The sequence below is a fragment of the Acanthisitta chloris genome, unplaced genomic scaffold (assembly GCF_000695815.1).
Source record: "Acanthisitta chloris isolate BGI_N310 unplaced genomic scaffold, ASM69581v1 scaffold6867, whole genome shotgun sequence".
Lineage (NCBI taxonomy): Eukaryota > Metazoa > Chordata > Aves > Passeriformes > Acanthisittidae > Acanthisitta > Acanthisitta chloris.
In genome coordinates this window covers 1-11138 of record NW_008683082.1, presented here as the reverse complement: position 1 = coordinate 11138, position 11138 = coordinate 1, and the positions used below count along the sequence as shown (strand labels likewise).

The following is an 11138-nucleotide window of genomic DNA, read 5'->3' as shown; positions in this document are numbered from 1 at the left end:
TCAAGTTCATCCCAGAGTGGCTTTTTACCATGCTACCGTTAGAAAATTAAAGGAATGCATCCGTATTTCTTCAGTCCAGGAAGATCCTGATCCATCCCAATATGCATCCAAGTGCAAGCTATGGGCATCAGTTATTACATGGAAATGGGCAAGAGAAGACTCAAACTACTGTCAGACAGGCTTTGCAGTTTCAGCCCCCTTACTGGAAAGGAGAGGTGTGCTTACTGTGCATTGCAATTGCCATTTGCTCTGAGCCAGAGTCTGTTCTTGCAGCAGTCAGGTAGTCCTCTTAAAGTCTGGCTTGCCTTGCTGCAAGAAGAAATTCTCTATGGTCATGCAGAGGCTTCAATGTATTCACTTTTCGGTGCTGCTACCCTCAAGTACTCTGGGTTTTCTGCTGCAGGAACTTTCAAGAGACCATTAGGTTTGTTTTCCTTCGGTAAGAAGTCCTGCTGGTAGTCAGGATTGTCCAGATTTATTTGGTGGTTGCCTGCCTGGATCCAGTAAGGAGAACTCTCAAAGACTGTCTTGGCCAGTGGAGACTGGTTAGTGTTGAGATACTCAGGGTTGTCCACAGCTGTGCTGTGTGAATTCTGGTAGCTGGAGTCTGTGGGGACCTTTGAGTTTCCTGTGAGAGAGAAGTTGTTGTAGATTGGATTCTGGACTGCTGAAGCAGATGCTTTCTTGGGCATCAACTGGTTTACATATTCTAGAATAAAAAGAAAACAAAAATGAGAAGGAATGAAAATGAAGACAAAACTAATGCAGCCATTTGATGTGTAGTTTCACCCCGGCTGCCACTTGCTCTTTGGGCACAGCACAGCACAAAACTTCCTGGAGTGGAAAAGAGCCAAAGGCAGGGACTGCCATTCCGTGGCACCAAATGTGCTGTCCTGAGGTTCACCTTCAGAAATTTGGTTTGCAAACTAGCAGAAAGATGGCTTGGACTATGAGACAGCAAGACAGCTACTGCTGATTTTAGTGACAGGTAGGTGGCTACATCCCAGATAGTGTTCTGAAATGGCAGTCTGGGAGCTTAGCTGCCAGAAGCTGTTTCCCTAGAAAAAAATGTTTAGAGATGAGGAAAATGCCTCGAAAATACAGGAATGGCAGTAACAGGCTCTACGTTTCACTTCAATGTTCACAGGACCTTTTACCCTTTTTAACTATGGCATATTCTTGGAATGGTTGGTTAGGATCTTTTAAGGACACAAATCATCATGACTGCATAACTCAGCACCATCTCCCTCAGTGCTCACTGGCTTGCTCTCTGACTGCCTACACTGTAAGTCCACATGAAACCATGAACTGCCTTCTGTGGAACAACTTCTGAAGACAGTGAAACTATCATAAAGCTCTTTATATTGCTGAAATGTTTTAAGGGGTGAATTCCATATTTAGAGGATATTTTCCCAAGCAGAAAGCTTTAAACATAAAATCACACGCTCAAACTCTCCTATCTAGATGGCACACATGAGGAACCTGGCTCATGAGGTAACTGAAATGAGAAATGGGCAGAAGCAGCCCAATAAAGTCTAGGAAAAGGATATGTGCACATATTTCCACTCCCAGTTACTGGGCAAAAAAAAAGTAGAAAGTATTTGAATTGCTTCCTTTCTACAGAAAAGGAAGGGCAACAATTTTATTTACAACCAGATGACTTGTGAATGAGGATGGAAACACAGGAGGGGTTCTCACCTGGAACTGGCAGGAAACTGTCATCTATGCTGTCCTCCAAGAAAGCGCCTGTTGGGTCTGAGCTATACCTCTGGACAAAGCTGTCTTCCCTCACAGGGTGCCCCTGCTAGGATGAAAGTAGACAAAATATTAAAGGCACCATATTGTAGAAGTCGATTCACGCAGGAGGACCTTTTTTAAAGGTCATTCCACTTACCCCATTTCTGTCAATGCAGGTTGTAGCAGAGTTGCTGCTAGTAGCACTCTTAAAAGACAGAAAGAAAATACAGACATAATGAGAAGCAGTTCCCTGCTAACATTTCTTGTCATGTTTTAACGGATGAAAAGTTTCGTACCAATGAACTCAAGAAAGGAGTGCGGGATGTTGAAGGGCTGTTGAAAAAGCCCTGGTGTGGCACAAGATACTCATCCGCATCCACGATATCTTCCATGTCCTCCTCCTCCATTAGAGTACGATAAAACTTGGAGTCTGTAGGGCTGGGCAGGTGCATCCTATCATCTCCCTGTGAGAAAAGTCAGAATGAGAGAGGACTTGTAGACTCCTTTCAAGTCCTCATTATCCCCTTCACTGAGAGACAAAGAGGCCCAAGATGGAAAATCTTGATCTGTGTGTTTAACCAAATTTACCTAGAGTTCAGGGGAATTTGGGCCTGCAATCTCATGCTGCTGCAAAACAGCTGGATTTTGAAGAGGGTCAAACTCTGTCCTCCTCTCATGGCTACAGTAGGGATTGTTGCTGGTCCTATACTGGGACTAGTACTAAGAAAATAGTGACCAGTCTCGATATTCTGTGTGTGGCTCAAGCCAACCGTGTTAAATCCTGCAAAGCAACAATGAATCTGGCCTTAAATTATCCATATTATATGTTTTCATAAGCACTACTAATAATTTTGGGCCTCATTAAATGCTCCTCACACATATCCCCAACACTGGGGTCAGTACCTGTATAACGAGATAGCGTGGAGGGTCACGGGCCATTTTTGAGAATTCTGCTATCAGTTCACGAAACTTGGGGCGGCTGTCGGCATCGATCATCCAGCCTGAAGGGAAAGCAATGCACAAATAAAGTTGTTTCAGTGATGAAACATGGAGTTTCAAACACAGTGTAACAGCAAAGAGAGCAGTGCCATGTGTGGAACAAAGAAAGGAGCTACCCCTAAGGGACCACCATAAAAAGTTCATTCACCAGTCACTGGTGTGAATCTCAGCATTTAAAATGTAGATCTTGGCAGTTTGGGGAAGAAGGAAAGAGGTCATAAAAGCCCACACTGGAAAAGCTCCAGGCTGAGCCTGTCTCCTCTCTTGATTGCCTATCTCCATGTGGGCAGGCAGGGCCCACCTGACAGATAATCCAATTAAGCTCTTGAAAGAGAGGAAGTAAATGGACATCAGTGGGTTTGTGCACAGGTACCATGACTTGACTATCTAACAGTAAAGGCACTGCTTCATGAAGTCCTGGGAGGGCCTACAGCAGAAGCTTCCCTCTGTACCAGATGTCTTCTAAAATTCAGAACATCCTCATTGGGGACATTTTGAAAGATTAACTATATCTAAGCTGTATTTAATTAGTAAATAGACTTTAACAAAACAAGTCTTACAGCTTAGTGTGGATGAATACTACAAGAGATTTAGAATATAGGATACTGGTGGTTTTACATGTGAGATTAGTTAGGAAACCCACATTTTCTGTTATCAGCTAACAGATGAGCTGATCTAGAGACTTCTGTGTTCAAAATTAAAGATAATAAAGGTCAATCTTAGTGTGTCTAGGGGAACTCTTAAGAAACAGCCTATCCATAGTAATGGAGAAATGAAGTGCTAATAGGTCATCTGAAATCTGCATGAAGACAAAGGCATCTGCATTAGACAAAATCTCATAATTTCCAGTGACCTTTTACTATGCTTTAAATATGATCCCCTGCTAATTCAAGAATAATTCCTTCTTGCTTTTAGACAGAGTCAAGCATTTGGGAGTTTGCTGTTCTTGCAGCAGTACCAGCTGCTGTTTCTGACTTTAGCTCTGTGTTGCCTATGTTTAAATGCAGTTTATTAAATAAAACAAAATAAAATTATGCAATAACTTTGAACATTTCAGCTCATACTCTCTGCATATAAATAAGGTGACTGGGAATCCATTAGACAAAATGGCACAACTTCAAAAGGGTCTGCACCATAGTCTGCAAGCATGGGGTGATCACAGCAGTGAAAGATATGCAACAGAGTCCTGCACCAGAAGGAAGGCTCAGACCCCAAATCCTCACACTCTTGCATTTAAATTCAGTGTAACAGTATGAAAAGGGATGGGGACACTTCACTGGTTGTGTTTTAAAAGCAACAGGTACCTGATTAGGAGTCTGGAAAAATGCCTCCTTTCTACATCTGCACTGACCCTAATGAAAAGCTGAGGTGTCAGTAGGGTTCAGCATTTCTGTTTCTAGGACACTACTTTGGGGCCTGGGCATCTCCCAGGCTAGGTGCACACATCTGGGGCAGTTCCTGCTTGTCCTTTTGAGCACAGGCTCAAGCTCACCTTGTGTGATGCCTCTCTGAACACAGCAACATGTGGATGCTCCAGGATTCCTCCAAAGCGCTGCACTACAGAGTGTTCATGGTAGCATGGCTCTGATTTCAGGAGTAGGCACATGCTGCTCTAGTGAGAAGGTCTAAAATGCCACCTAGTGGGCTGCTTATCAGCATTCTCACAGCAGCGAGCAGGGATGTGGCAGTCCTGGCCCAGAGGTGCTTGGACAGCCAGGCAATAATCTGACATTTTAGCACCTGATATAGATGGAAAGGGGGTTTGAGGTCCAGAAGCCCTTTGACATGCCATAAAATGGCTGAAAAGTGCTTCGAAGACTCTGCTCTTGACCTTCTTCACTGCAACAGCTGTGTGCCAAAAAGGGGCCATCCAAAAATGAGGAAGAAATTGTAAGAGGAACTCTGGATCCTCATGTGTATCTGCCATTATGGTAGTGCCTGTGCTCCTGGCACTCCTTTAGTACAAGGAGCACATAATCCACGTGTGTGATTGCACAGGAAGGCATATTTCTGAACTAAGTGGGATCCTGGAGGAGAAGGCAGTGTTCATTTTATTTTCTAGACATACAAAATCAGAGTATCAGGTAAAGTGGTTGGTGTTCTGCTAATTTATACTGCCTGACCATATCAGTTAAAAATAATTGACAATATCAAACAGTGGAGTGAATTGTGAAAAAACATAATTTGGTTGAATTAGTGACTAATGCTCCAAGGTAAAGCTCAAGGTGTGGGAACACACTCTGGTGCCACCACTCTGTTCACACAGCCCTATTTCTGTGCCATTACCAAGACCACAGCATATACAAATGCAACCTAATGAACTGTGCTGCTTACTCAACTTAGATGAGCACCCACAACCCCAAATGTGAACTCACATTTGACCATGATCATGTACACGTCGATGGTACAAATAGGAGGTTGGGGCAAGCGCTCGCCCTTCTCCAGGACCGAGGAGATCTCACTGGCAGGGATCCCATCATATGGCTTCGACCCAAATGTCATCAGCTCCCAGACTGTCACACCTGCAGGGTGGGAAGAGAAGACCATGAAAGAGACCTTGCCAGGAGATGAGCTGCTTGGCCTGGATGCAGAGAGGAGGAGAGCAGAGAGGCACTGCATTGCCAGAGCCCCAACCAGAGACAGCATTTTCTGCCATGACTGTAGACAACAGTTTGAAATTATCCTGATATCCTTTAAGGTTTCGCTTCCTTCACTTTTCCTTTTTTTTTTTTTAAAATCTCACCTAATATCTTAGTGTTGAGCATTCCACAAACTTCCAGCCCCACAGAAAGGAAATGCAGGTCACTGCTTCCTGACTCCAACCCACCAAGTGGTTTTAAAAATGGAAGTTGTCTTTTTGTTTGAAAACAATCTCTTTGGAGATGAGCAAAAGCAGTTTTTGAAAGATGTGTAAACCAGCTGCCTCAGTGTCATTTGCTGACATACCATGGACTCCTGTGATGTAGCTGTTGTGATTGTCTAGTAGCTTAGGATACAAAACAGCATTTTGGATGCCAAGATACATAAATAGATTAACAGGACCAGAAGTTGTACTTTTTTGAAAAGGACACAGGATCTGACCATCTGCATTAAATATTTTCCAGGAATATATGAGCCCAGGGGGCGGGGCAGGTAGAATTTTGCAATAGGTTGTTTTGCAAAGTTTCCTTTCTGCTCTTTTCTTTCAAGCTGCTTATGAACTATACCCAAAACAAAATAAATTGTTTCCTTTCTGCTCTTTTCTTTCAAGCAGCTTATGAACCATACCCAACACAAAATAAATGCTCTACAGAGGTTATCACTTTGCTTCCCTTTTAGCGTTGCCCTACAATACGAGGACAGCACAAGCATTTTAGGCCACAGCAGATTTACACTGATTGACACTGTCTGACATGTGGCTGATGGTTTTAACACCTTCTAGTTTAGTGGCTTTATTGTTGGCTCAATGATATTTCATGTGAGGGTGCTGAAGAAAAGCATCAGCAGAACTTCAGCAAATAGGCCAGTGCCCTATCTGCAGCCCCTTTCAGGGGTGGGCTCATTACCTGAAAGCATATTTTGCAAAACATCTTACACCTCACTAACATGCAGTTTCATGGGAATTTTACTTTGCTGAACAGGTGATTTGGGTCCAGTGTTTATATCTGATCTCTTATTCTTCCCAAAATAGAAAAGAGGCCTGTGTAGAGTCACTAGCAAATCCTGCAATTTTCCAACCCATCTGCAATAATTTTAGTTGCTTTTAAACTCACCATAACTCCAGACATCACTTTGATGAGTATAAATCCGGTGTAAAATTGACTCCAAGGCCATCCATTTAATTGGAACCTAGGAAAATTCACAAAGAACCCTTAAGAGGCTGCCCTCAGATTTATCAGTGATATTTACCATCGGATGTGAGTAAATCAACAGCTTCATTGAAGAAGGAAGAAAAACAACAAACACAACTATCTGAGTGGTAGAGCAGGAAACTCTTGAGTCCTTTCTTATTATTTTCATATATTATGATGAACCTGAGAACATGTGGAATATTAGACATTAGAAATATCTCTTACAAAAAGTTTTGCAATATTTTTAACAGTCAAATAACGACTTTTTAAACCTTCTATCAGGACACAAATCCAATCTTAAGCTACATGACAAAGACTGATCTACACTCATATGGTTTCCATTTATGGTCTCAGCAAAATTTGCAAGCAGCTTGTCTTTAATTTCTCAGCAGGACACATTCCCTCCATCAGCACGTAGTACAACACGAAGGCATGTTTAACCAAGTCTGACAGGTCTTTCTTCTGCTATAAATATACAACATTCCCTTTCTCTTTACAAACTGCTCAGGGTTATTGGTGTTGGTTACACTGATGAATTCAGTCATGTGCCTTTTTTTTTTTCATAATCTTGCTTTTTCCCAGACATTCTGGGTGGGAATTTCAAAAGCATCTGCTGCTCTCCTACCTCTGTTCCCACTGCAGTCCCACTGGCCTGATGTTGATTTGGCTGATTTCAGAGGACTTCCCCAGGCTTCAAAGGCAGCATGCTGAGATAGCAGCTGAGCACTTTGAAAAACACACTTTCTTCCTCTCCTTTGTTTAAAGCTTGTGCACAAGCACAAACACCAGCAAATGCACAGTGGTTCATTCTCTGATGTGCTTTACCTTGCCTCCCTCAGCGTGATACTCCTTCTCATCAGCACCCAGCAGCTTTGCCAGCCCAAAGTCCGTGATTTTCACGTGTTGAGGAGTCTTAACGAGGACGTTCCTGGCAGCAAGGTCACGGTGCACCAGGCGACGTTCCTCCAAATAGTTCATACCCTGCAATACAACACACTGTTGGTAGGCATCGCACGCTTTGAGCTTGAATGTGCAAGTAAGTCAGCAAACTTCAGCTGCTCTGTGGTAACTACACACACCACTGAAAACACATGGCAACCTATCCCACCTCCAGCCAAAGGCTGGCTGTTTCAATTTACATGGCCGTAAAAAACTTATTTAAATTTTAGATTTAAAATGTTGATTTTTAATATAAATTATTAGTATAAAAACAAATTATATAAAAATATAAATAATAAAAAGCCACATGTTTATTGCAGGATGCATGCTCGCACAGTTACATGGAGAAATAACTGTTACCCTCCAGGGACCTTCCTGTAGCTCCATGAACTAGTGCAGCAATGAAGGAAAAAGAGACAGTAGCAGATATAGTATATAGTTTAACTATCACCTTCCATATGTATGCAGGCCAACCCTACAGAGAGTATTGAGACAATCATTCAAATTTGGTGATACTTTGCCTTATTACAGTCCTTCCATATGTATGCAGGCCAACCCTATAGAGAGTATTGAGACAATCATTTGGTGATACTGTGCCTTATTACAGCGTACTCTGCCTTCTCTCTGCTAATGATGAGGCAGCCCATCACAAAGGTGAAAAAATGAGGAAAAAAATTATGCTAATGATGAGGCAGCCCATCACAAAAGGTGAAAAAATGAGAAAAAAAATTCATTTTATGTATGAGCTCAGAGTTTCATCCGTTTTCAAGTTGTCTTTGAAAAAGGCAAGTTCTTCCTGTTTCTCTGCCTCCTGTGATTGGGCTGCATTTGCCCTAGCATACGTGCTTTTTTTGATACAACTCCCTCCTGAGGAAAAATACAACTAATTGTACCAGTTGGACTTCTAAAGCATAAATCTAACAGCTGTGTGTCTGACCACAGAGATTATTCCCCTTTCCCTCAACACCAGTCTCTTGGTGTATGGAATCAAAAAGTTCACGATTTCCAAGTTTCCTGCAATATGTTTTCCAAACCCCACAATTATTCCCAGTCCACAGGTTTCTGCTGGCAGTAGCTTATGCACTTCTATTTTTATGAAGAGAATTAATTTGGCTAACACTAAAATAATCATGTTGATGATAGAGGGCTAGCGGGAATAATTGCATTCCAGCCTCCACCCACTTCCTAAGCCCACTGCTAACCTGGACCACCATGGAATCCTCCATCCAAGTCCCTCAGCAGTACTTCACCCATGTGCTGCTAATGTTGCCAAAACAAACCACCCAAACAAACTGGCACCGTGCCACTATGAGAGTGCATTGCATTAGACAAATAGATCTTTAAAAAGCAGAGCTCTTGAAACAAAAACTCTTGAGCTGCTGACAGAAAACAGACTACTTTAAAAAAAAAATCCTGTAATCTAGCTCCAGTAGGACAAAAAATTTCTTATTTTTTCTTACAATAAACATGACTTGTTGCAGAGACTAATAAGACTCCGAGCTGCTGAAAGGCAGAATATCAGTTTCACACATCAGTTTAAGACGCTGATGGCTGAAATTCTTGGGCACATGCATAACCACACTGAAAATGTTGAACTGCTCATCTAGAAAGTTCAGCAGATCTTTAATTGTGTGCAGGCCTGGGTTTAAGCCATTTTTCATCATTAAGCATCAGTCCAATGTGTTCAAACTGTTCCTTCACAGTGTTTCTGCACATGGAGAGTCTATGTTTTTTCACAACAGCTTGTCTGAAAGATAGGACTCCATACCTCAGTGAAAGACAATGTTTGTAAAAGATGCAAAGAAAACTTAGTTCAAAGCTGTAAAAACAGAAATAAAAATAAGCTTCCCAGGGAACTTGCCTCCTACTGGTTAGTTACCAGGCATATATTTGTTTCAGTTTTTTTCCCCTCAAAAGTATGTTTTTGAAGAGTCAGAGAATGTCCAAAAATCTGGCATGACTTTATCAGAGTAGTAACACCACGCACATTGGTGGGAAAAAGCTGTATGCATGATTTACGTGTGCTTGGAGGAGAATTTCAGTGTGGAGCAGCACAAAGGAGTATGTTGAAGGTCAGGCATCACTGGCAAGGGTAGAGATTGCTATAGGCACATGTTGAACTGATCTGAAAACATCAAACAGAAGCTAATAATTGTGAATGGCAACCTTTTGGGCAAGTGATGCCCCAAGGATCCATCTGGGGTCCTATTTTGCCACCTTAAATATTAACAAGGAGAAGAAGGAGGAGGGAAATGTGGCCTCCAGCTCATCTTCCAGGACAGAGCAGTAATTGATTTTTAAACAACAGAGCAAAAGAGTCAGAAAAAGGCAGCCCACATCCTGGGTGGACACATAAATTAAAATTCACTTGTTGCAGAGGGCAGCGTAAAAAAAGTACACACACTGAGATGAAAAATGTGCTCTGTAGACTTTTGGTGGATATATTTCTGAGGTCCTCAGCATGTTTCCTGACAGCAAACCACTGCTGGGTGAGCCTGGGATGTATACAAAGCCTCAAGGGACCAATAAGGTTTTAAGTGTGTGGTTAGCCTGCAGACCAGCATTCCTGAAATAAGAAGCACTAAAGCAGATGGACTTTGTGGATGCTTCTGTCTCAGATGATGAATCTTCAACAAACTGCAGTTATTTTTTTCCTGGTTTTATTGTGGATGCTTCTGTCTCAGATGATGACTCTTCAACAAACTGCAGTTATTTTTTTTCTGGTTTTGCTCCATTCTTCCACACTCGCAAATAGCTAACACAGCATATTGCTGCTAAGGGTTAGAGTCTGTACTTCAGTCTCTTTTGCTGCTCTTTGGCAAACACTACCAGGTGTGATAGTGGGTCTTCTATGGCCATTGTAGTTAGCTTACAGAGAGCAACTCGGTGCCTATAAATTACATAACAGCTCTGGGGTGCCTGAATGTTTTCACAGCCATCCTGTGCAAGAATGGAGCTGGCATTTAATTAATCAGCAGTTTTGATCCCCAGGTCTCAGAGATTTCAGCCTGAAATTCTCCAAGGCACACACAAAGGCATATTCAACAACATCACTGTCCTCTGACACAGCCCAAAGAAATCCATTGATGAAAGTGGCATTTTGCTATGGGAATTGCCAAATTCTATTCTCTTCCCTGCTCCCTCTGTTACATCACATTACTATTTCAATACTGGGTGTTTGGTTTGACCATAAATGTCTTGGATGATAATATCACTATCTAGGAGCATTCTGAAGAATGATTAAGGTTTGCTTGTCAGCCTGAAAATGGTTAATTGTCTAAGACAAAGTCACTGCTTACTGTCATGTATAAGTTACCTAAAATCCAAGTAGTGAAATAGAAAGATTTACAGAGACAGGTAAGTAAATAAATACATTACATGCTGTCAGATCTCTGAGTTTTTAGCTGATCTGGAGATATACCAGTCCGCTTACCTTTGCAATCTGCACACACCAGTTGAGAAGGTATTGGGAGCCAATGTTGTCCTTGTGCTCTCGGATGTAATCAAGGAGGCAGCCGTAAGGCATCAGCTGTGTGATGAGCTGAACAGTAGAAGTGAGGCAGATTCCTAACAAGCGGCACACATGAGGATTGTCAACACTAGCCATCACATAAGCTTCCTGAGAAGAAAGGG

At 42.1% G+C, this 11138-nt stretch overlaps 1 protein-coding gene across 1 annotated transcript; it reads right to left on the bottom strand.

The window, feature by feature from the left end:
- Window positions 1-240: 240 nt before the first annotated feature.
- Window positions 241-11130, bottom strand: LOC103806097 (epidermal growth factor receptor-like; the record flags this gene model as incomplete). The annotated part of the gene is made up of 9 exons (XM_009078772.1): window positions 241-709; window positions 1699-1804; window positions 1895-1942; window positions 2034-2201; window positions 2641-2738; window positions 5112-5258; window positions 6489-6564; window positions 7392-7547; window positions 10939-11130. Coding segments are annotated over 9 exons (1368 nt in total), but the record flags the coding sequence as incomplete, so codon positions are not given.
- Window positions 11131-11138: the final 8 nt, after the last annotated feature.